The sequence below is a fragment of the Gnatocerus cornutus genome, unplaced genomic scaffold (genome assembly GCF_029298725.1).
Source record: "Gnatocerus cornutus isolate USDA-ARS CGAHR unplaced genomic scaffold, icGnaCorn1.1 ctg00000023.1, whole genome shotgun sequence".
In the NCBI taxonomy this organism is placed as follows: domain Eukaryota; kingdom Metazoa; phylum Arthropoda; class Insecta; order Coleoptera; family Tenebrionidae; genus Gnatocerus; species Gnatocerus cornutus.
In genome coordinates this window covers 732,199-755,446 of record NW_028275375.1, presented here as the reverse complement: position 1 = coordinate 755,446, position 23,248 = coordinate 732,199, and the positions used below count along the sequence as shown (strand labels likewise).

General features: G+C 34.6%; 5 protein-coding genes across 5 annotated transcripts in view; 3 read left to right on the top strand and 2 right to left on the bottom strand.

Annotated features, from left to right (window-relative positions):
• Window positions 1–140: 140 nt before the first annotated feature.
• LOC148166183 (uncharacterized) lies at window positions 141–3,014 on the bottom strand. The gene is made up of 4 exons (XM_088048770.1): window positions 1,334–3,014; window positions 913–1,119; window positions 530–832; window positions 141–472 (listed from the first exon to the last, which is right to left on the bottom strand). The coding sequence occupies exons 1-4, from the start codon at window positions 2,821–2,823 to the stop codon at window positions 367–369; spliced, it is 2,106 nt and encodes a 701-aa protein (XP_087904896.1). The 5' UTR covers window positions 2,824–3,014; the 3' UTR covers window positions 141–366.
• Window positions 3,015–3,157: 143 nt separating this feature from the next.
• Window positions 3,158–3,607, bottom strand: LOC148166182 (H/ACA ribonucleoprotein complex subunit 3-like). The gene is made up of 3 exons (XM_088048773.1): window positions 3,481–3,607; window positions 3,391–3,433; window positions 3,158–3,334 (listed from the first exon to the last, which is right to left on the bottom strand). The coding sequence occupies exons 1-3, from the start codon at window positions 3,532–3,534 to the stop codon at window positions 3,237–3,239; spliced, it is 195 nt and encodes a 64-aa protein (XP_087904899.1). The 5' UTR covers window positions 3,535–3,607; the 3' UTR covers window positions 3,158–3,236.
• A 356-nt stretch (window positions 3,608–3,963) lies between these two features.
• LOC148166181 (uncharacterized) lies at window positions 3,964–6,559 on the top strand. The gene is made up of 6 exons (XM_088049012.1): window positions 3,964–4,071; window positions 4,255–5,023; window positions 5,111–5,373; window positions 5,479–5,833; window positions 5,880–6,112; window positions 6,180–6,559. The coding sequence occupies exons 2-6, from the start codon at window positions 4,255–4,257 to the stop codon at window positions 6,288–6,290; spliced, it is 1,731 nt and encodes a 576-aa protein (XP_087905138.1). The 5' UTR covers window positions 3,964–4,071; the 3' UTR covers window positions 6,291–6,559.
• A 76-nt stretch (window positions 6,560–6,635) lies between these two features.
• Window positions 6,636–8,211, top strand: LOC148166180 (N-acetylglucosamine-6-phosphate deacetylase-like). The gene is made up of 6 exons (XM_088049011.1): window positions 6,636–6,925; window positions 6,969–7,243; window positions 7,290–7,419; window positions 7,468–7,556; window positions 7,609–7,930; window positions 7,983–8,211. The coding sequence occupies exons 1-6, from the start codon at window positions 6,724–6,726 to the stop codon at window positions 8,159–8,161; spliced, it is 1,197 nt and encodes a 398-aa protein (XP_087905137.1). The 5' UTR covers window positions 6,636–6,723; the 3' UTR covers window positions 8,162–8,211.
• A 5,295-nt stretch (window positions 8,212–13,506) lies between these two features.
• LOC148166179 (uncharacterized) overlaps window positions 13,507–23,248 on the top strand; it is an 86,235-nt gene continuing 76,493 nt past the window's right edge. Inside the window, exon 1 of the mRNA XM_088048900.1 lies at window positions 13,507–13,609. The gene's annotated coding sequence lies outside the window, so the exon portion shown is untranslated. The remainder of the gene's footprint in view (window positions 13,610–23,248) is intronic.

The window sequence follows — 23,248 nt, the reverse complement described above, 5'->3', positions numbered from 1 at the left end:
CTACTTAAAATTATTAACATTCAAGACTTTTTATAAGTAGTGAATGTCATTTTTTTTCTTTTGTTTTATGAAATACTTTGAAAGCCGGTTTTCCACAGCTCAATTTTCGAAAAAAGGGCGGAAAGGGAGAAGAACAAGTATCAAAATACGATTTATTTATTGTATAACGGCACAACAATGTTGCGAGTTCGAATATTAAATTACAAATAAGTAAAAAAATATTTGGCTATATTTTCCTTGCGCTTTGAATATGAAACTCATGGCACGCTTTGTACTTAAATTTACATCAATTACCCTACGTTCTGTACAATCACAATTTGCAGCGCTTTGCACTTTAATTTCGGTAAAACTACATCTCTATGTACACTATCGCCTTTCATGATTCTTTAAATAATGTTTATACGTGCAGTCGATATCCCTGCACGAACCGTTAACTTCATATGGACACATAATAGCGAGAGGATCCATGTACCTAATAAAACCAAAAATAGAATTAACAAAGAAATAAATCAACAGTTGAATACATCACCTCTCGTAGGCATTAAAATTTAAAGGTGACACGTATTCAGGTATAGCAGACTTGACCTGAGGTTTCCTTTTAAAAATCTGATCAATATCGTTCGGATCGACTATATCTATCTGACAAATGTCCGTTTCGTCACTGTTACAAACATCCATGTCCTCGCAATCGTTATTCGTCGAACTTGTCACAAATCCGGAAATCGTAGCCTCGTCTGCTGCAGTGAAGGACGCTTTAATCGGTGTCGACGTAACAGGTAAAGTGTCTATATTCTTGACACCGTTTATCTTATCTGTTTTGAGTTGTTGACAGCTGGAAAAGAAGATTGTGCAAAAATGTCGTTGAAAAGTGAAGACACGAGTTTTGAGGGGATGATCGCCGGTTCTACTAACCTCTTATCAATCTTTTCTTTTTTAGTAACTAACTCTCTGACGAGTGTTGAGAATCTTTCGTGAGATTTCGAGAGATTGTTTCTGGCCTCGTTCAGCTCTTGAAGGAGAGATTTGATGCGGTGTTCTTGTTTCTTGCGTTCGTTGCTCGTTGCTGTTATCTTTCTTATGATTGGAGTCAGGACCTGATACTTGCTTTGTATCTGGAATCTTTTAACCGGCATGGATTGTACAAGAAAATATTGACACAGTGGTGATACACTGCAAACATTCAGGAGGTAAATCAAAAAACAAAACGAGATTTCTTCACTCCCTTTTTCGACCTCGAGACCCACATTTTTGCAGATTATTCAATAAAGTGAATTTTTGTTAATTGCCGCGTTACTTAACAGTGAAAAGATAAATGAAATAAAACAAGTAATACCTTCCATTCCTCTGCGTCTTAATCTCCTTCAGAGTCCTTTGCAGAGTGGTCAACTCTCCCGTGATCCTAGCTTTCCTCCTTTCCGAAGTTTCTCTTGCTTCCGTCTGGCTGCTGTTAGATTTTGACGCCTCTTCTTTGTTTGTTGTGGGAGTTTGTACAATTATTTCAATATGTGACACTGTTTTATCCGCCACCGCTTCGAGTTTCAAAGGTGCGCCCTCAACGTCCACACAAGGGGGCTCTTTGACCTTCTTCTCAATCGCTAGTTTTTTTGCTTTTTTTCTCCTCTCCGCGTTTCTCAGTCTTTTGAGTAACAGTTGGTACTCAATTTGTTGCGATTTGGGCAGAAGTTTAACAGCTGACTTCTCTAAGATGGTCTTGTCTTTCAGAGTCTCGACTTTTTTATTGGCTGTTTCAAACTTCGCTCTTTGTTCTTTCAGGAATTTCTCTACGTTGCTTGTTATGTCAGTTAAGTTTGTTATTTTTGGGGGTGGTTTAAGGGGAGGCTCTACGGATTTTGTTTCTTCCTCCGAGTCAGAGTCGTCGTTCACGTTGATAATCAGAGGCTTGACCAGTGGTTTTGCGACGACTTTCTGAACGACTTTGTTAATCACGACTTGTTTATTAACGATTTTATTAAGAGTATTGCTTTTAAATTTGGTAATGGATCTCTTTGGAAGCGCGGGTAGTACAACTGGAAGCTTAGGGGGTTGTTTTTTAACTGGTTCCTTTGGTGGTTGCACTTTCGTGATCTTTTTAGCCAACCCAGCAAGAAGGGAAGCCCGCAGAATGTCTTCATCCTCTTCCAAATCCACCTCAACTTTTTCAGTATTCTGTTCATTTTGTTCATCTTTTGGAGTATTATTTTCTTTGTTTTCTGTTGTCTGGAGTGGAGTTTCTGTCTCTTGTGCTTCAAGTAGCGCCTTTTTCCGTTTCCTCCTTTGACATTTGTTCAACACCGCCGTCTTGAGCGCCTCCATCCGCAAATTTTCGAGCTCTGCGTCATCGATTTTATCTGAACTCTCTGCGACGTGGTTGTCTTTAGCTTGGGGCTCTTGAGGGGGCTCTAGTGGCTCGATCACAGGTTCGACGGGCGCTAGACCGCCCATGGCCTTAAGTCTTTTCTCTAACGGATTTTTATGAGCTTCGTCATTCTCCGCAATACGTATGGCCTCTTTTAATTTCCCTTTGAGATCATTGGGTGGCGAGTTATCACTATCTGAACTATCATCTGATGACACACGCACGCGTTTACGTCTTTTACGTAATTTTACTTTACATTTGCGATGTAATTTTTTTTTATATCTAATCTCTTTGCTTTTGTCGATTTCACTATCGCTACTTAAAGGAAGTGCACGTAAATTTTCGTTAGATGAAACAAACTTACCAAAGGCTGAATCGATGATGGAATTATCGGAAATATCTTCAAAATCATCATCATCTATTATTTCGCCTTCTTCCAACTGTTCACTTTTTACGTTTGCATCCATTTTTGGATGATTTTAATAACGAAAAATTGATTTAAACGGTCATGAACAGTCAGTAAAATTGAGAACAATCTGCCATCAAATGACAAAAGATCGGCTGGTGCAGAGCTACCAACACCACAAACAAAGTTACCAGATTTTTTTTTAACCACTGAAAATACTCGAATCTTCACTTAATTCGCGTTATTCGTGGGGTTATTACCAAGATTTACACCAAACACGCTCACATTATTCATCTTAATCACCAAAGATAATGAAAATCCGAGCACTAAATCATTGATTAGGTGGAACAAGGTTAGAACGATACCAACCCAACAAAAACAAATGTCACTAGAACTAAAAAATGAGTCCGAATTTATTAAAAAAAAGACTATTTACTACACTTTAGCTTAAAATAAAGAGATTTTGGGGCATTTTTAATACACTGGCTCTGCTTGTTGTGTCATCAATAATCCAAAGCGCTTCTTTATTGTAATCCTTTCTCTACTGTACTTGTCTTCAGGTGAAAAACGCGCTGAAATAAACGTGTTTTTATATTGCTAAAATTATAATAAAGAAGACGGGAAATACCTGGATGAGCGGAAATGGTTGGTTTTCCCGCAGGGTCATTTTTCTGGAATAAAAACCAATCAAGACTAGAAAGCCGCGTTCCACACTTACATTTAAAGTATACACTCGTTTGCCCTGGTCGTCTAAATAATACATTAAATACATTTTGGTAAAATTTTGTAAACAAAACTGTCACACGTGCCGAAGTCAATTGACAATTGACAGATTGGTGCCAACCGCAGCGCCAACCTCACAAAACTAATTCCACTAGATCGACAAAATTACTCAAATTTCTCGTATTTTTGCGTTTAATTCACTGAAATGGAATCAGAAGTCTGATTTGGTAGTAAAAATCCACATCGCCTTAGTTTTGGAAAGGTTTTTGTTCAAATTTTAATGTTTGCGGAGAATAGTCAAAACAGCCTCTGAATTCCTGCTACGATCCACAAATTACATAAAAGTGCCTTCGAAATCCTTAATTTGTTTTTATTTTATTAATATTTATTGGATTTGTAGTTGTTTCCTTGAATTTACAAAATTATTATCGTTTAAGACTGTTTAAAACTCCCAAGTCGCGCAAGTGGCGCCATCTACATCCTTTTTCTGCGCGTCGCTTCCTTCTTTCGTCGTCTACATCACAATTTTAACACTTTTTTACCCTTTTTTGTGGTGTTTTACCAGTTTTTTACACCTCTTATCACAGTAAGTACAAATATCCACAGTTTTTATCAGTTATCAGCCTCCAAACCAATAAAATCGGCAAAAATCAAAGACAAAGTTGCGCATAGCAACGAGGCAACTCCCTTTGATCCGTGCGACATATTTTATATACAGCGTGTTCACTAATTAAACAACGGGCGCTTATTATTGCTGATTTTTGTTTAGATGTCTTCAGACCCTGGCTCGTCCGACTCCTGGGACAACGACTCTTCCCAGTTTTCAGTCCCGGGCTGCACAATGTGCGTCCGAAGAGAAAAATCCAAGTCGTACTGCGCCACATGCAAACATTACTTATGCTCGGTCTGTGACGGCGCCCACAAAATGATGATTTGCTTCAGTTCCCACCGCATCTTCCACTTAGACAACATCGACAACGTTGAATCCCTAGGAAGACTTCTTCATAACGCAGAAACTGCTGATTCCTCGCCCGTTGAAGCTCTTGCAGCGACGATTAGACGGACCATATCTTGGCAGTTTTGGACAGGAACCAAATATATCGAGAATTTGTTAAAAATATCGTACGAATTGAAGAGGTCTCTTGAGATAACTTCAAGGTATCGCTCAGAAACGATCAGTTATGTTAACGACGTTCACAAACGGTACCAGCAGTTGATGAGGACGCAAAGAGATGAGATTGTGAAGATGTTAGATGGGGAGTTTGAGGTTTTGCAGGACGCTCTGGTTAATGAACACGCAGGTCAGAATGTGAAGATCAGCGAAACTTTGTTGAAACTGGCGGATTTGAAGGGGATCAGAGACGAAGAGAATGCCAGTGGGGAGGATCTCTCCAAGCTTTTTAACACGCCATGGCCTGTTGTTGGTGAGGGTGTTCAATGGAGCTCTTTGGATGGTCGCGACACTGACACCACCTCTGTTCTTAATCTCAATGTTGAGGAACCAGCTGAAGAAACGGCGAAACCTCGCTGTACTAATAGTGAGTTTCCAACTAACTTAATTAAGAATCCTCGAAGGACGATTTAGAGATTTTTTCATTTTGCTAACTCATGGTTCCTTCTTGTAGATGTTTTTCCTTACGACTCCCTTAACATACCCTTAGTTGCCTCCGAACCTAGCAACTCGAAGTGTTACGTTAACCCAGACCTTTCTCTATCAACCACTGATCCTGATAGCCCCCCTAACACAAACATTGTAAAAACCATGCAAATTTACAAAACGTTCGGGCAAAAAGGAAACGGTTCGGGTCAGTTTAATTCCCCGCACGGACTTTGTTTAGGCTTAGACGAAGACATTGTTGTTGCTGACAGCAGCAACCATCGAATTCAGGTAAAACCGCGAGCACGGATATTGCGTTCTGGCCGAGACAATCAAAGTAGAAGCAATACCTGTTGGCGTGGTTATAACGGTCTTTCACTTCTTTTTCCCTTTTAGATTTTCGACAAAACGGGAGCTTTTAAATTACAGTTTGGGGAGACGGGGAGGCATGATGGGTACTTGTGGCACCCGCGCAAAGTGGCTTTCATGCCCATTCAGCGACAGTATGTGGTTTGTGACCGCGGGTACGAACGCTCTCGAATGCAAATTTTCACGGAAAATGGGAAATTCGTCAAGAAGATTTTCATACAATACATAGATATAGTCGCTGGGATTGCCGTCACAGCCAAGGAGGATATTGTCGTCGTCGACAGTGTCACCCCCACTGTTTTTATAATCGGACGAAATGATTTTTTGAGATCTATTGACTGCACCAATTTTATGGAAGAGCCGTCGGATATAACCGTTGCTGGTACGTATTTATCATGGAGGATTTAGACCCTGAGGTTCTTTTTTAGGTAAAGAACTTTACATCTGTGATTTCAAAGCCCATAACATTGTGGTTATCGACGAAGAAGGGAACCTTTTGCGGAAGATTGGGGATAAGCGCACTACTGTCTTCCCCAATGGTATCGATTTGTCCATGTCTGGGTACATTTTAACTGGGGATTCCCACGGGAACTTCTTCCATGTTGTCGTTTATAAGCCGGACGGGACTTTTGTGGCAGAATTCCGCTGCCCATATTTAAAGGTAACAAATAATACAGGGTGATATTGAAATAGAGGCGGAAAAAAATCAGTAGTAAACTCTCTTGTAGGTTTCACGTTGTTGTGGCTTGAAAGTCACGACCGAGGGTCGAATTATCACAGTTGATAAAAATTACCATCACGTCATTATGCTAGACGCTTTGTTCATGAAAGATGAATAGTTTTATCTATTCCGTATTTAACATGCTTATATCGACACTATTCTTTATTAAAAGTATAATTATTTAGTATCTTTAGATGTAGGTTCAAAAGTCTATTAATGTTTCAGTTTTAATTATTCTATTCGTGTTCTTGTGTTGTATTGTTCGAGTTTTATTAAAAAGTTTGCTCCGTTTAATTTTATTGTCCCATTACGCGTTACGCCACTGGTTTTCGAACGTCATCAAACGTCAAAGTCCTCAATTTGAACTTGCAGCCTCAAATTGATGAAACTGTATCATAACGAATCAATAAATTTAAATCGCATCACTACGCAATCAGACTTTGTTTGTATAATTCCTAATCTCAAGGCCTTTGATAACCTAACCTCAATCCCCATAAATACTGTGATACTAGGATTATTAGATAAACTAGAGGTGAGTTCACTATCAAATTATGAGCCGCTCGAAATTGGTCCAATTTATCAACTGTAAAATCCTGCGGGACCACAAAATAATTAAGGAGGACTTGTGGGTGCGCGATGGTAAGATAATTGACCCAGAAAAAGTCTTCTACGATGAGAAAATCCTGTCATCGGCGAAGATTGATTGTAAAGGACACATTATCGCTCCTGGATTCATAGAGCTACAAATTAATGGTGAGAGCCGGTTTTTATCAACTCTTTTTCACTGTTTTTTTAGGCGGGTTTGGACACGACTTTTCCTACAATATCGACAAATTGGAAGAAGGTTTAGATCTTGTGTCTAAAAACCTCCTCAGTCATGGGGTCACTGCTTATTGCCCCACCATCGTGACGTCGCCGATAGAATTCTACCATAAAATCGTAGGGAAGATTAAAAAGAGACCCGGGGGGAAACACGGGGCTACTATTTTAGGAGTTCACGTAGAGGGGCCGTTTATTAATGTGGAGAAGAAGGGGGCTCACCCTCCCGGTTGTATCAAACCGCTTGAAAATGTACGAAAGTTTGTCCCCAGTAACTCTAAATTGATGATTTTTTTAGGGGATTGAAACAGTGACGGAGACTTATGGGGGCTTGGACAACATCGCCATAATAACTTTAGCGCCGGAACTGGACAATGCTGGTGATGTCATAAGAAAACTGTCGTCTTCCGGGATTGTTGTCTCAGTTGGTACGAAAATCAATGAAATTGTTGTGTTGTGATAATGACTTTATATAGGCCATTCCATGGCTGACCTGGCCGCTGGCGAGGAGGCGGTGAAGAACGGTGCGACGCTCATAACGCACTTATTCAACGCAATGCTACCAGTAATTAACACCCAATTAAATTAAATTCGCCTTTTTATTGTTTTGTTTTTAGTTCCATCATCGCGATCCCGGCTTGGTGGGTCTTTTAACTTCCAATAAAATCCCTAAAGATAAGACTGTTTATTTTGGAATAATTGCAGATGGTGTGCATACCCACCCTGCAGCTCTTCGTATTGCATACAGAGTCCATCCAAAAGGTTTAGTTCTTGTAACAGACGCAATCGCCGCTCTAGGTCTGGATGCAGGAACCTACAATCTCGGACAATTCCAGATTGAAGTTCGAGACGGTAGAGCGTACATTGCCAACACTCAGACTCTTTGCGGAAGTATAGCGTCAATGATTGAGTGTGTTAAATGTTTCAAATGTGCCACAGGTACCAATTTAAAAAAAAACATGTTTGAAAAGATCTAACTCGCGATTTTTAGAGTGCTCCACGGAGTATGCTTTAGAAGCAGCGAGTCTACATCCGGCCAAGGCTCTGGGAATTGAAGGGGTGAAAGGGACTCTTAATTTTGGGGCGGACGCCGACTTTGTTGTTCTGACTGAAGATCTTGGACTGGAGTCCACGTGGATTGCTGGAGAATGTGTTTATTCCAAATGTTAAAAAGATTGGATTCATAAGTGCCTACGGAAATCAAATGCTAATTTTAGGGATATTTTGTTTTTTTGACATCTTCCATAATTCCCCTAAAAAAAATCGGTCGAAATCTCCCTTAATTTTAAACTATTGCTGCTTATTTAACGCAGAATTTTGCGTAAAAGCTGAAATTTTACGAATTTTTAACAATAACTTTGTTAGAAGCGTTTAAAATTTCTTCTAATTTAGAGGTTAGCTATTTACTCTTGAACAATATAACTTATGACCATTTAAATAGTAAACAAAACATCTAAAATCACTTTTGTTCTAAGCAGGAAAGGGCTTAAACATAAAGTAGAAGTAAGTTTCAGACGAACGCCGATAGATGTCGCACCCGTCCCAATTTCCCCAATACGGTTGAGAAGCGTTTTTTATCGGTTATTAGCACAGCAAACTTGAATTTTTTGTGCTCATTTTACGCAGAATTTCACGCAGAATCCAAAACTGAGCGACATATTCACGTGCGTCAATAAATAAGCGAATTAGAAGCGTTTAAAGTTGTGAAGTGAATTTTTAGTTCCAGCTCGATACCTCCGAAACTAAGACAGATCGAAAGATGCGATCTTCGCCGAGAAAGAAGAAGAAAATAGAAATAATAACAACAATAACACAAGGACTGACAGGATTCTCCTGCAGCAATAAAACACTGTTTACGTCCTCTTCAGAATAACGACGCAAATTAGCCATTTATCTTCTTAAACTTGGTTTTACGAGTTTCAATTACCATTTTAGTGACACTGCTTAAATAAAATGTTTGTCGAAAGAAGGGGATAAAGAAAAACTGTATAAATGTTTTAATCGTAAAGAAAACAAACGTTGAAACAATAACTGACACCCACCGGCACCGCAGTGAAAACGCAGAACTGTGAACATAAAGCTTACTTTCCCGCGGCGTTTTTGTGTGTCGCTTCAGAGGTGAAAAAACAGTTTTGTTTGCGTCGAACCGATGACACTGTATTTTAAATAATTAATAATCGATAAATAGCCGGTTCGTCTCTATTATTTGTTTTTTTGCTACTTTTAATGCCGTGTAATTACTTTCTGTTTGAACTTTGCCCTCGGTTTTTCATAGCGCTGCAATGCAAATGTTCTTGTTTTATGCCGAAAGGATGAATAGCCCGAGTCCAGGATAATGTAAAATAAAAAATAAAGCAGAGATTGAATGAAACTCGGCTAAGCAATTACACCGCGGTAACGTCATTTCATAACGGGTTATTCTGTTATTTTCAAATTTAATAAAAGCGTCGACGCCAAAGTTTTTCAATTCAACAATAATATCCGCGACCATCAACACAATTTCGTTTATATCTTTTCCGTCCATTGCTATCCCAAGATGTAGCCAATATTATTACAATGGCAGATCAAAAAAAGAGGCGACAAAGAGAGGAGCAGTAACTCGATTGTACTTCTCATTTGAAATTCAAATTATTTCATTCGATATGTTTCCTTTTGTGTAATGCTCATCTCAAATCGGATTATTTTTCCACGAAAAACTTGTGTTATTACAATTATTGCCTTTCATTTTTGCCATGCTGCTATTTAATGGGATTTGGAAGGGGGCGATATTAATGTCTTTTTCTTCCTTCTCGCTGATAATTGAACATTCCAGAAATAGAACAAACAAGTATTAATACTACGAAATCGCATTTGTTTAAGAGAACATTATTATGCGCCTTGAAACACGAACTTTTTAAATTAAATTTTACTGAAGCTGCTGCGAGTTTCTAGCCCCAGTATTGCACTTTTCATAAATAATGCAATTATATTTCGATGATTGAACATGGTGAAACAGCATGAGTTTCATCAAATATTCATTTCAACTGCGCTTTTGTTTCCAGAGACTTATTGTACAACTGAAATTAAATACAGTGTATTTTTAAATAATTCAACTAACTCCAGTCTTGCGAAAATCTGACTTAGTCGTACATTCAGTAGCAAAAGAAATGAGCTCATGAGTCGATCGATATCTCGTTTATTTTTGGAGCAAATATGTGTTATTAGGGCTCATTTTATCCAGAATTTTACGCAGAATCCAAAAACTGAGTTATGAGCGATCAAAGTTTCGGATATTGGATTTTGAGTTTTCAAAATTTTCAGAGCTCAATACCTCCGAAACTACGAAAGATTTTGAGAAACTGTTTTTACCATCGTTTTTCTCGGGTCATTTTGCTTTAGAATACGCTTTAGAAAAGTGAAAAGTTCGATGGTCGATTTTCAGTAAAAATTTCAATTTTTCCTTTTTTGATGACCACTCGTTAACTATTTGCCCGATAAATCTGAGATTTGGCGAGTTGATAGATCTCGAGCTCCTTTTTCGATCGATATATAATTCAATAATAAATATATAAATAAATAAACAGCGTCTTAAAAATAACCCTAATATCCACCCTCTGAAAATGTAATTCGGTCGATATCTCGTTTATTTGTATACGAATTTGATTTATATGGGCTCATTTAACGCAGAATTTCGCGCTGAATCCAAAAATATCCTTATTTTTCTCGTACGTCATCAAATAACTGAGTTAGAGGCGTTTGGAATTTTGGGTTGTCGCCAGCGGGCTAAAATTTTGGAGGTTCGAAAACAATTTTGCTCGATAGCTCTGGAATTAAAGCGAATATAAAATAACCCTTTTTAAAACCGCTTTTCTCGCAATTTTTTACTTAAGAAATAGATGCAGTTTTTCCCGAAAATTTATGACTAAGTTAAATATCTCGGAAACTATTTGAGATATTGAGATGCGGTTTGCGCCATCGGCTCATTTTACGTTAGATAATGTTTTGAAAAGCCCAAAATTTTTCGTGAAAAAAAAAACGACTCAAACGATGAAAATTTTTCATTTTTTTAATTTTTGGCCATAACTCGTAAACTATTTGTCCGATAGATCTCAAGTTTGGCCAGAAGATAGATTTTGAGCTCCTCTTTCGACTGATGTATAATTCAAAGCTATTAAATGTCGTTTTCATTTTGAAAACATTGATTGAAAATCACCTTAAAATGATATTTTCAAAACAGTTTTTGGCCAATGCCTCGTTTATTTTTAAGCCAACTCAACAAATTTGGGTCTCATTTTACGCAGAATGTCATGCTGAATCCAAAAACATAAGAATTCTTGAATTTCAACTCTCTCAACTTTTTCTGTAATTGGAGAGATTACAAACTCTTACTACCTTTTAAAAATTCAAAACTAATTTAATTACTAAATTAACTTTCTCTACAGCTTTCAACAATAATAAGCGACGGTTTGTTTATGTTGCAAATGTTACAAATTTTAGAATTTCCATCGTGTGATTCGTTCTTGTTGCAATGTTGCACAATGGTGGTGGTGTTGTGTGAATCGGGTTTAGCAGGACAAAAGACGATCGTGTAAGTTCTGTCAATTAATAAGTGTCAAATTCTGGAAAGTTTTGTCATCTTAAACCTTCCAAAGTTAATTAATCAAGATTCCAACTTTAAATAAAAAATTACTGTCAAAGTGGACACTTGCTACTCAAATCAACCGGAAACTGGAGCTCATTGCGTAAATTTTTGGAAATGTTTGGGTGTAAATCAGGCTTTCATTTTAGGGAGAAAATCAGGGGAAAATTACTAATGGCGATTTTTGAAGTTAACTTTGTCAAAGTTATGTGTAATAATTAGGAATTAATTAAATTAAAAATTAGTTCTAAAAGAGATTTAAATAAATGCATGACTTAAAACTATGCCAAACTTCTAATTTCGCTAATTTTTTGGAGTAAACTTGAGTTATTATACATCAGTGTACGCAGAATTTTGCGCAGATTCCAAATCTGCGATTTAAATTCAGATGCGACAACAGATAACTGAGTTATGCCCGATCAAAGTTTCGGAAAGTTGAATTTCATTTTTCCTAATTTTTTCTAATTTTTAAAGTTAAATATCTCGGAAACTATTAGAGATATTGAGATGCGGTTTGTTCCATTGTTTTTCTCGACTCATTTTACGTTAGAAAATGTGTTCAAAAGTCCAAAATTCAATAGTCGATTTTTTGCGAAAAAAAAATCCGACTCAAACGATGAAAATTTTTTATTTTGCCATAACTCGTAAAGTATTTGTCCGATCGATTTCAATTTTGGTCAGTAGATAGATCTTGAGCTTCTCTTTCGACTGACGTAAACACAAAGGTATTAAACGTCGTTGTTACATTGAAAACAGTGATAAAAATCACCCCAAAACTACCTCTTCAAAACAGTTTTTGGCTAATGCCTCGTTTATCGATTAAGCAAACTCAACAAAATTTTACTCAGAATGTCACGCTGAATCCAAAGCCGCAAGAATTTTTAATTTTCGTCAACAAATAGTTGAGTTATGGCCGTTTGAATTTTTGGGGTGTCGCCAGAAGGCCAAATTTTTGAAGGTTCTGAACATTTCGTGCTTGATATCTCGGAAACTATTAAAGATATTCAGATGCGGTTTGTGCCATCGTTTTTCTCGCGATTTTTTACATAAGAAACCGTGTTTTGATTTTCCAAAAGTCGAAAGTTGCAATTTTTCGCGAAAATTCCTGACTAAAACTATGGCAAAGTTCTGAGGTCGATATCTCTCTTATTTTTAGAGCAAATTTGCATTATTATAGCTCAGTTTATGCAGAACTTCACGCAGATTCGAAATCCACGTACTCTAAAATTTGTTTTATGTGTTGAGTTATGACGTGTTGAGAGTTTACCTCGTTAGCTCTTTTTTTTTAAGCCGACTGTACTGTACAAGCTGCTCAAGTTTCAAACTAAAGATAAGAGGTTTGTTTATTAAACTGTCCAATATTATGTTTAACTTTCTCCAAGCAAAACAATTTACGGTTAGTTCAGCTCTAGTTCTTAACTCTTGCGTTTAGTTGGGATAAAGCAACATATCAGAGAAGTTTACACAGATTAGTCGTACTCGTTTTTCCGCTCAAGTTGAAAAGCAACGGAAGAAATATTGATTTTTGATACACACTCGTTTGATGTTTAAACTCGCTCATGAAGCGTCGCACGTACAATATTTGGTACAAACCAGATTTCAGTTGTGAATTCTGAAAGAGGCGACGTGTCGTACTCGCAAGAAAGTTTGCTAAGGTGCTACAAGTTTTTATCCACCCGGCGCATCCGCCAAAATTTCGTTCAGTTTCGCCGTTGCGAGAACAAAGCCGTGTTCGTCCTCCCCGGAACTGTTCCGACTTTAAGTGGCAGTAAAACGCAGTTAACAGGCCGCCAGTATAAGAATAGTTTGTTGCAAAAACCAAAAAAGGGTTCATTGCGCTTGTGCGATTTTGCAGTTTGTGCGATAATAACCGGAGTCGCGTCTGAGTTTCAGTGCTTACCCGGATTTTACGACGAATGCGTGTTCCGGTGTTTGGGGTTGTGCCGCGTAAAGTTGTGTGTTGAGAGGTTAAGATGTGTCGATGCGGATGCCCTTTAAACGTACGTAATTTTTCAGATAATTTATTCTTTTGTACGGAAAGCAGCGATGCGTGAAAGTCGGATTGAGGTCGCGAAAATCGTTCCATCAACTTGAATGTCTTCAATATTCACCGACCGGATTATTCCGGAAATAATCCATTTATTCTTCCTTTCAGACATGTGTACGGTTTTTATCGCGGCAGATTTATAATTTTTTCGCGTTATTCTTCCGCTCCGGGAAATTTCACGTTCTAATTTGGGCGATTCGGAAAAAAACTAATCCAATTCCGGAGCAGTAGTTCCGGAGTTCCGGAATTGCGTCGCGAGATAATTTTTCCTCCACCTGTCAGACTCTTGCGCTCAAAATAAATAAAATCCCAAGTATAAACGTATAATGAAAAGAAAACAAATTAAACGAAGCGAATTAGGAACTTGTTTACAGTACCAAATATGTTTGTTTTTGTGGGATAAACAATTTTTTTTCTTGTGATCTGCTCTGATTCTGGGGCGACGTTTTCAATTAAATCCTCCATGTTTGTTAATTGGACGTGGAAAAAATTGGAACACAATCTTGTGTGGCCTCATATACAAGAAATAACGAGGCCGTCCGAAGGCCTAAAGTAATTGGAAGAAAAATTAAAGAGAGGTTGCGAAGACCGCACTTAAGGTCGGACGAAATTCCTTTGTAAACGCACGTTAATAAATTGTTAATTTATATACTCTATTTATTTTCCCTGAAAACAGATTCCGGGGGTATGCAAAGTTGCCGGAATTTTTTTATCAAACTCAAGCTCTTAATGAAGTCTTGTGTAATTAATAAAAATTCGGATTATGTTTCCTTTTTCGTTAGTAACCTGAATCCAAGCAAAAATTAAATTACAAATTACCGCCACGAAACTTCCTCAACCACTTAGTGTTATAGTTTCAACAGAGCTATTAAAATTACTATTAAACTCAAATCTTTGAGTTTTATCTCCGCGAAGTTCGAGATTAAATACTCGAAAGTCTGAGAAAGCTTCGGTTAAAAATAATTAATTGTAATTTGAAACATAATTTCTTCGTTTCGTTTTTTGCCGAGGCTTTCAACTTTTTCTGTAATTGGAGAGATTACAAACTCTTACTACCTTTTAAAAACTCAAAACTTATTTAATTACGAAATTAACTTTCTCTGCAGCTTTTGACAATAATAAGCTACGGTTTGTACAAGTTGCAAATGTCACAAACTTTAGAATTTCCATCGCGTGATTCGTTCTTGCTGCAATGTTGCACAATGGTGGTGGTGTTGTGTGAATCGAGTTTTGGGGGTCAAAAGACGATCGTGTTCTGTCAATTTATCAAGTGTCAAATTCTGGGGGATTTTGTCATCTTAAACCATAAAAAGTTAATTGATAGTAAAATAATAACTGTCAAAGTGGACACTTGCGAGCTAAGCCAACTAGAAAGTGGAGCTCATTGTGATCCTGCGCAAATTTTCGGAAATTTTTGGGTGTAAATCAGGCTTTATTTTAGGGGAAAAATTAGGAGAACTTGGCAGTAACGATTTTTGAGGTTAATCCGACAACAAATAACTGAGTTATGACCGATCAAAGTTTCGGAAAGTTGATTCTCATTTTTCCTAATTTGTTAAATATCTCGAAAACTATTAGAGATATTGAGATGCGGTTTGCGCCATTGTTTTTCTCGGTTCATTTTACGTTAGAAAATGTGCGCAAAAGCCGAAAATTCAATGGTCAATTTTTCGCGAAAAAAATCCGACTCAAACGATGAAAATTTTTCAATTTTTTGAATTTTGGTCATAACTCGTAAACTATTTGTCCGATAGATCTCAAATTTGGCCAGTAGATAGATTTTGAGCTCCTCTTTCGATTGATGTAAACACAAAGGTATTAAACATCGTTTTCACATTAAAAACAGTGATTGAAAATGACCTCCTCAAAACAGTTTTTAGCTGATGCCTCGGTTTTTTAGTAAGCAAACTCAACAAATTTGAGCTCATTTTACGCAGAATATCACGCTAATTCCAAAGCCGCAAGAATTTTTAATGTTCGTCAACAAATAACTGATTTATGGCCGTTTGAATTTTTGGGTTGTCGCCAGAGGGCCAAATTTTTGAAGGTTCGAAACAATTCGTGCTCAATATCTCGAAAACTATTACAGATATTGAAATGCGGTTTGCACCACCGTTTTTATCGCAATTTTTTACATAAGAAACAGTTTTTTCATTTTCCAAAAATCGAAAGTTGCATTTTTTCGCGAAAATTCATTACTAAAACTATAGCAAAACTATTTAATCTAATAAAAAGCTGTTTTTCCTGAAAAGAATGATTGTAGGCGCCAAATTTAAAAGGAGCCTCTGTGATTGGGCATTCATTGTCACCAAATTGCGAACGCACGGTACTTTTCGGTTGACGTTTGATTGTGGCGCCATCTATTAATTAAAACTGACATGTATCCCGCTGTCTAAAATTGCTCCTTTGTAAGTCGTTCTCCGGCGGAAAAACGCGTTATTTAATTTAAAATATATTCATTACGCAGTGTTGGCAGAACTGTTTCTGAGGCGCATAATGGAATCAAGAGTTTGTTGGGATTTTTGTTATGTAAAGCGGTTGATTTAAATTTGTAATTTTTTGCGCTAAACCAGCGTTTGTATTGTTTTCACGTGAAATTCGCAATGACGCCGTTAATTAGAGCGGTATTTACTTGTCCCAATAATCCTCATTCAAATTTCGTTTGGATAGGAAACGTGTTTCTTATCCTTTTTCTCGTTTTCCGAGCGTATTCTATACACATTGAACAGTCAACTTCAGAAAACATCCTCGTCTCAGTTCTTTTATGGACTGATTCCCTACTTCCCACTCAGAGCACGTACCTTTCCTATACAACCCTCTAATTCATTCTACTAACTTTTCCCTAATTTATATTAATACTGTTTATCTAAACACGTGTGTTTGAAAGAGATTGCAATGACAAAAATAATAAGAAGAGAAACGTGTGCCGCAACCACGAAAAACTTGGCTCGGGCATAAAAAATTTAACCAACGTATCCCACCACATAAATCACGGCAAATATGTCACGTTTTTCGACTTTACACTACAATTTGTCCAATGTTCCCAGAGTTGCTGTTTTATATTTTGATCCCGCCGGTTTTAGAAATTTATTAGGACACAGTTTCGCCTTTTTATTATAATAAAAGTGTCGATAATTAAAAATAAACGACCCCGCGTTGATATTTATCGTTGTTTTGATCAGTTTTCGCCGTCCCTGTGGCCCTATGAATAATTGCTTCTATCCAATATTCAACAGTAATATGACGTTTTACTTGTTAGATTTTAGCTAGTAAAGTGGACTATAATGGACTATAACTTGCTTGGATACCATAACCCTCGTTTCCCTTGGCATTATGGATATGGTGTCATTGTATAACCCACTGCTGCAAGTCGAAATAAAATTTAGTCAATAGTCTAAACTAAAATTCCTAATTCTGCCAATTTTCATTCTAGAGCAATGAAATTTTCGGAGGTTATTAGTTTTAAGATACTTATTAATTGAACTTGAGCAACTAACCAAAAGACACAAATTTTAGAAATGTTTATTTTGAAGTGGAACGAAAAATTTACGACATTTTCTTATAAAATTCGTAATTCTGCCAATTTTTGTTGTAAAGTAATGAAATTTGCGGATATAACTACTTTTAAACTGCTTCTTAGCTGCACCAAATTTTAAAATTATAGAGCAAAAAACACAAATTTTAGAAATTTTTCTTTTTAAGTAGAGCTAAAAAATCTCGAACACTTTCCTATAAAATTCTTAATTCTGTCAATTTTTGTTCTAGAGCAATGAAATTTACTAAGGTTACTAGTTTTCCACTATTTATCATATGTTTTAAATTTCAAAATTATAGAGCAAAAGTTACAAATGTTAGAAATTTTTATTTTTAAGTGGAGCAAACAATTTCCAATACTTTTCAATAAAATTCCAAATTCTGCCAATTTTCGATCTAAAGCAATGAAATTACCGGAAGCCATTAGTTTTATGTTACTTATTAATTAGCACACATTGCAAAATTAGTGAGCAAAAGATACAGATTTTAGAAATTTTTATTTTCAAGTGTAACCAAAAATTTCCAATATTTTTCTATAAAATTCTTAATTTTGCCAATTTTTGTTCTAGAGCAATGAAATTTACTAAAGTTACTAGTTTTTCACTATTTATCTTATATTTAAAATTTCAAAATTATAGAGCAAAAGACACAAATGTTAGAATTTTTTTTTTTAAGTGGAGCACACAATTTCCAAAATTTTTCAATAAAACTCCTAATTTCGCCAATTTTCGATCTAAAGCAATGAAATTACCGGAGGGCATTAGTTTTATGTTACTTATTAATTAGTACAAATTGCAAAATTAATGAGCAAAAGATACAGATTTTAGAAATGTTTATTTTGAAGTGGAACCAAAAATTTTCAACGTTTTCTTATAAAATTCGTATTTCTGCTAATTTTTGTTGTAAAGTAATGAAATTTGCGAAGATAACTACTTTAAAACTGCTTATTAGCTGCACCAAATTTCAAAATTATAGAGCAAAGGACACAAATTTTAGAAATTTTTATTTTTAAGTAGAGCTAAAAATCTCGAACATTTTCCTGTAAAATTCTTAATTCTGCCAATTTTTGTTCTAGAGCAATGAAATTTACTAAGGTTACTAGTTTTTCACTATTTATTGTATGTTTTAAATTTCAAAATTAAAGAGCAAAAGACACAAATGTTAGAAATTTTTATTTTTAAGTGGAGCAAACAATTTCCAATACTTTTCAATAAAATTCCTAATTCTGCCAATTTTCGATCTAAAGCAATGAAATTACCGGAAGGCATTAGTTTTATGTTACTTATTAATTAGCACACATTGCAAAATTAGTGAGCAAAAGATACAGATTTTAAAAATTTTTATTTTCAAGTGTAACCAAAAATTTCCAATATTTTTCTATAAAATTTCTAATTCCGCCAATTTTTGTTGTAAAGTAATGAAATTTACGAAGGTCACTACTTTTAAACTGCTTATTAGTTGCACCAAATTTCAAAATTATAGAGCAAAAAACACAAATTTTAGAAATTTTTTTTTTAAGTAGAGCTAAAAATCTCAAACATTTTCCTATAAAATTCTTAATTGTGCCAATTTTTGTTCTAGAGCAATGAAATTTACTAAGGTTACTAGTTTTCCACTATTTATCATATGTTTTTAATTTCAAAATTATAGAGCAAAAGACACAAATGTTAGAAATTTTTATTTTTAAGTGGAACCAAACATTTCCGACATTTTCTTATAAAATTCGTAATTCTGCCAATTTTTGTTGTAAAGTAATAAAAATTTGCGGAGATAATTACTTTTAAATTGCATATCAACTGCACCAAATTTCAAAATTATAGAGCTAAAAACACAAATTTTAGAAATTTTTATTTTTAAGTCGAGCTAAGAATCTCAAACATTTTCCTATAAAATTCTTAATTGTGCCAATTTTTGTTCTAGAGCAATGAAATTTACTAAGGTTACTGATTTTCCACTATTTATCATATGTTTTAAATTTCAAAATTATAGAGCAAAAGACACAAATGTTAGAAATTTTTATTTTTAAGTGGAGCAAACAATTTCCAATACTTTTCAATAAAATTCCAAATTCTGCCAATTTTCGATCTAAAGCAATGAAATTACCGGAAGCCATTAGTTTTATGTTACTTATTAATTAGCACACATTGCAAAATTAGTGAGCAAAAGATACAGATTTTCGAAATTTTTATTTTGAAGTGGAACCAAAAATTTCCGACATTTTCTTATAAAATTCGTAATTCTGCCAATTTTTGTTGTAAAGTAATAAAAATTTGCGGAGATAATTACTTTTAAATTGCATATCAACTGCACCAAATTTCAAAATTATAGAGCTAAAAACAAATTTTAGAAATTTTTATTTTTAAGTCGAGCTAAGAATCTCAAACATTTTCCTATAAAATTCTTAATTGTGCCAATTTTTGTTCTAGAGCAATGAAATTTACTAAGGTTACTAGTTTTCCACTATTTATCATATGTTTTAAATTTCAAAATTATAGAGCAAAAGTTACAAATGTTAGAAATTTTTATTTTTAAGTGGAGCAAACAATTTCCAATACTTTTCAATAAAATTCCAAATTCTGCCAATTTTCGATCTAAAGCAATGAAATTACCGGAAGCCATTAGTTTTATGTTACTTATTAATTAGCACACATTGCAAAATTAGTGAGCAAAAGATACAGATTTTCGAAATTTTTATTTTGAAGTGGAACCAAAAATTTCCGACATTTTCTTATAAAATTCGTAATTCTGCCAATTTTTGTTGTAAAGTAATAAAAATTTGCGGAGATAATTACTTTTAAATTGCATATCAACTGCACCAAATTTCAAAATTATAGAGCTAAAAACACAAATTTTAGAAATTTTTATTTTTAAGTCGAGCTAAGAATCTCAAACATTTTCCTATAAAATTCTTAATTGTGCCAATTTTTGTTCTAGAGCAATGAAATTTACTAAGGTTACTGATTTTCCACTATTTATCATATGTTTTAAATTTCAAAATTATACAGCAAAAGACACAAATGTTAGAAATTTTTATTTTTAAGTGGAGCAAACAATTTCCAATACTTTTCAATAAAATTCCTAATTCTGCCAATTTTCGATCTAAAGCAATGAAATTACCGGAAGGCATTAGTTTTATGTTACTCTTATTAATTAGCACACATTGCAAAATTAGTGAGCAAAAGATACAGATTTTAGAAATTTTGATTTTAAAGTGGAACCAAAAATTTCCGACATTTTCTTATAAAATTCGTTATTCTGCCAATTTTTGTTGTAAAGTAATGAAATTTGCGGATATAACTACTTTTAAACTGCTTCTTAGTTGCACCAAATTTTAAATTTATAGAGCTAAAAACACAAATTTTAGAAATTTTTCTTTTTAAGCAGAGCTAAAAATCTCGAACATTTTCCTATAAAATTCTTAATTCTGCCAATTTTTGTTCTAGAGCAATGAAATGTACTAAGGTTACTGATTTTGCACTATTTATCATATGTTTTAAATTTCAAAATTATAGAGCAAAGGATACAAATGTTAGAAATTTTTATTTTTAAGTGGAGCAAACAACTTCCAACACTTTTTAATAAAATTCGTAATTCTGCCAATTTTTGTTGTAAAGTAATAAAAATTTGCGGAGATAATTACTTTTAAATTGCATATCAACTGCACCAAATTTCAAAATTATAGAGCTAAAAACACAAATTTTAGAAATTTTTATTTTTAAGTCGAGCTAAGAATCTCAAACATTTTCCTATAAAATTCTTAATTGTGCCAATTTTTGTTCTAGAGCAATGAAATTTACTAAGGTTACTGATTTTCCACTATTTATCATATGTTTTAAATTTCAAAATTATACACCAAAGACACAAATGTTAGAAATTTTTATTTTTAAGTGGAGCAAACAATTTCCAATACTTTTCAATAAAATTCCAAATTCTGCCAATTTTCGATCTAAAGCAATGAAATTACCGGAAGCCATTAGTTTTATGTTACTTATTAATTAGCACACATTGCAAAATTAGTGAACAAAAGATACAGATTTTAGAAATTTTTATTTTCAAGTGTAACCAAAAATTTCCAATATTTTTCTATAAAATTCTTAATTTTGCCAATTTTTGTTCTAGAGCAATGAAATTTACTAAAGTTACTAGTTTTTCACTATTTATCATATATTTAAAATTTCAAAATTATAGAGCAAAAGACACAAATGTTAGAATTTTTTTTTTAAGTGGAGCACACAATTTCCAAAATTTTTCAATAAAACTCCTGATTTCGCCAATTTTCGATCTAAAGCAATGAAATTACCGGAGGGCATTAGCTTTATGTTACTTATTAATTAGTACAAATTACAAAATTAATGAGCAAAAGATACAGATTTTAGAAATTTTTATTTTGAAGTGGAACCAAAAATTTCCGACATTTTCTTATAAAATTCGTAATTCTGCCAATTTTTGTTGTAAAGTCATGAAATTTGCGGATATAACTACTTTTAAACTGCTTCTTAGCTGTACCAAATTTTAAATTTATAGAGCTAAAAACACAAATTTTAGAAATTTTTCTTTTTAAGTAGGGCTAAAAATCTCGAACATTTTCCTATAAAATTCTTAATTCTGCCAATTTTTGTTCTAGAGCAATGAAATTTACTAAGGTTACTAGTTTTCCACTATTTATCATGTTTTAAATTTCAAAATTATAGAGCCAAAGACACAAATTTTAGAATTTTTTTTTGTAAACAAGCGCAACCAGAGCAACGATGCTCACAGAGACATTATTTTGAAATTTTGTGTCAGGTAGAAACTTCGGAATATTGGATAAAACGTTGTATGGCATACGTGGGTTATTAGCGACTACCCATTCGATTTCTAAAATAACCCACTCATACCATAAATAACGATTAAGTGTGGTCTGACCTGTAGGTGTAGCGGAGTAATAAATGATTAAGAAGTGCCCATTTTCACTCTTATACTAATACATTTTATGACTTAGTAAAGCTGCTAACACGTAATAACAGTAAAAGCTTTAATTAACCAAGTGGAAAAGCTCCACATTGAATTCCTCGGTCGAAATAGTTATTTCCAAGTTCACATGGAAAATTACGTAATGGATAGCGTGATATCTACAATAATAAAAAAATATTCGCGTGTTGTTTACCTTTCGTGCGAGCTTTCGTAATGAAAGCTTAGCAACTGGTATGCAATACGAAAGACGTTAAGTGGGTTCCAAAATGAAACTGTAATTGAACTGGTTTTTCTTTGGTTGCTCCTTTAATGATTTTTGCCATGCAGATTTTACGACGCAATAAAACTCACGTTTTTTGTGATAAATACCAATGCGTGCCACATCGGAATAATAAAAATGTGGCTGCATATGGCATATTTTGTAATATGCATCGCAACGGAATGTGTCACGTATTTCAAAACCTTGTATTACTATTTATCCACCGTAATGTTGACTTGTATGTTTTACTGGTGCTGCTGCATGTTTCGGGGATTTATTACCGGCATTATCCTGCAGAAAACGAACGAAAGAATGCCACTATTACCAAAATTCACGGCAAAAATTTGATTAGCATCTCGAATTAATTTGCAGGAACGTTTCTTTCGATCAAATTTACAGCCGATTTTCATTTCGACAGAATCTGCTTTGATATCATAAAGGAATTTTCAGTTTTATTGTGTGCATATAAAATTTTTCCGCAATAAAGAAAACGACCCTGACGGTTATTTGACGAGATCAATGCGAGTGAAATAACACAACAAATGTTTGTTTAAACTAATTTCATTTTTGATTGCTACAAACATTGAAGTTTTGATTTGAATAATAAATGAAAATCAAAAACTAGTTAACTACTTGAATAATTAAAATTCGATGGATTTTGTCACTTTTGTGGACTCTCTTGACCTGGCGATCTATTATAATATTCAATTCTGACTGATTGAGTGTGGTCGAATTGATATGGATTGTCCCACTAAGCTGACTTATACTGTAATTTCAAACGGATCAGCCTAAATTTAGAACCAATCTTCTCTTTGATAATATCGTTAGAAAAATACGGATAAGTCG

Excerpts from the sequence above, each read along its gene's own strand:
- LOC148166183 (XM_088048770.1), bottom strand. The coding sequence starts at position 2,823 with ATGGATGCAAACGTAAAAAGTGAACAGTTGGAAGAAGGCGAAATAATA. Across the intron at positions 1,120-1,333 it reads AAGACGCAGAGGAATGGAAG|ATTCCAGATACAAAGCAAGT; the intron begins GTATTACTTGTT and ends GCCGGTTAAAAG. Across the intron at positions 833-912 it reads AAAGAAAAGATTGATAAGAG|CTGTCAACAACTCAAAACAG; the intron begins GTTAGTAGAACC and ends CTTCTTTTCCAG.
- LOC148166182 (XM_088048773.1), bottom strand. The coding sequence starts at position 3,534 with ATGTATTTAATGTATTATTTAGACGACCAGGGCAAACGAGTGTATACT. Across the intron at positions 3,434-3,480 it reads AACGAGTGTATACTTTAAAT|AAAAATGACCCTGCGGGAAA; the intron begins GTAAGTGTGGAA and ends TTTTTATTCCAG. Across the intron at positions 3,335-3,390 it reads AACCATTTCCGCTCATCCAG|CGCGTTTTTCACCTGAAGAC; the intron begins GTATTTCCCGTC and ends CGTTTATTTCAG.
- LOC148166181 (XM_088049012.1), top strand. The coding sequence starts at position 4,255 with ATGTCTTCAGACCCTGGCTCGTCCGACTCCTGGGACAACGACTCTTCC. Across the intron at positions 5,834-5,879 it reads GTCGGATATAACCGTTGCTG|GTAAAGAACTTTACATCTGT; the intron begins GTACGTATTTAT and ends GTTCTTTTTTAG. Across the intron at positions 6,113-6,179 it reads TCCGCTGCCCATATTTAAAG|GTTTCACGTTGTTGTGGCTT; the intron begins GTAACAAATAAT and ends ACTCTCTTGTAG.
- LOC148166180 (XM_088049011.1), top strand. The coding sequence starts at position 6,724 with ATGAGCCGCTCGAAATTGGTCCAATTTATCAACTGTAAAATCCTGCGG. Across the intron at positions 7,420-7,467 it reads CGGGATTGTTGTCTCAGTTG|GCCATTCCATGGCTGACCTG; the intron begins GTACGAAAATCA and ends GACTTTATATAG. Across the intron at positions 7,557-7,608 it reads TATTCAACGCAATGCTACCA|TTCCATCATCGCGATCCCGG; the intron begins GTAATTAACACC and ends TTTTGTTTTTAG.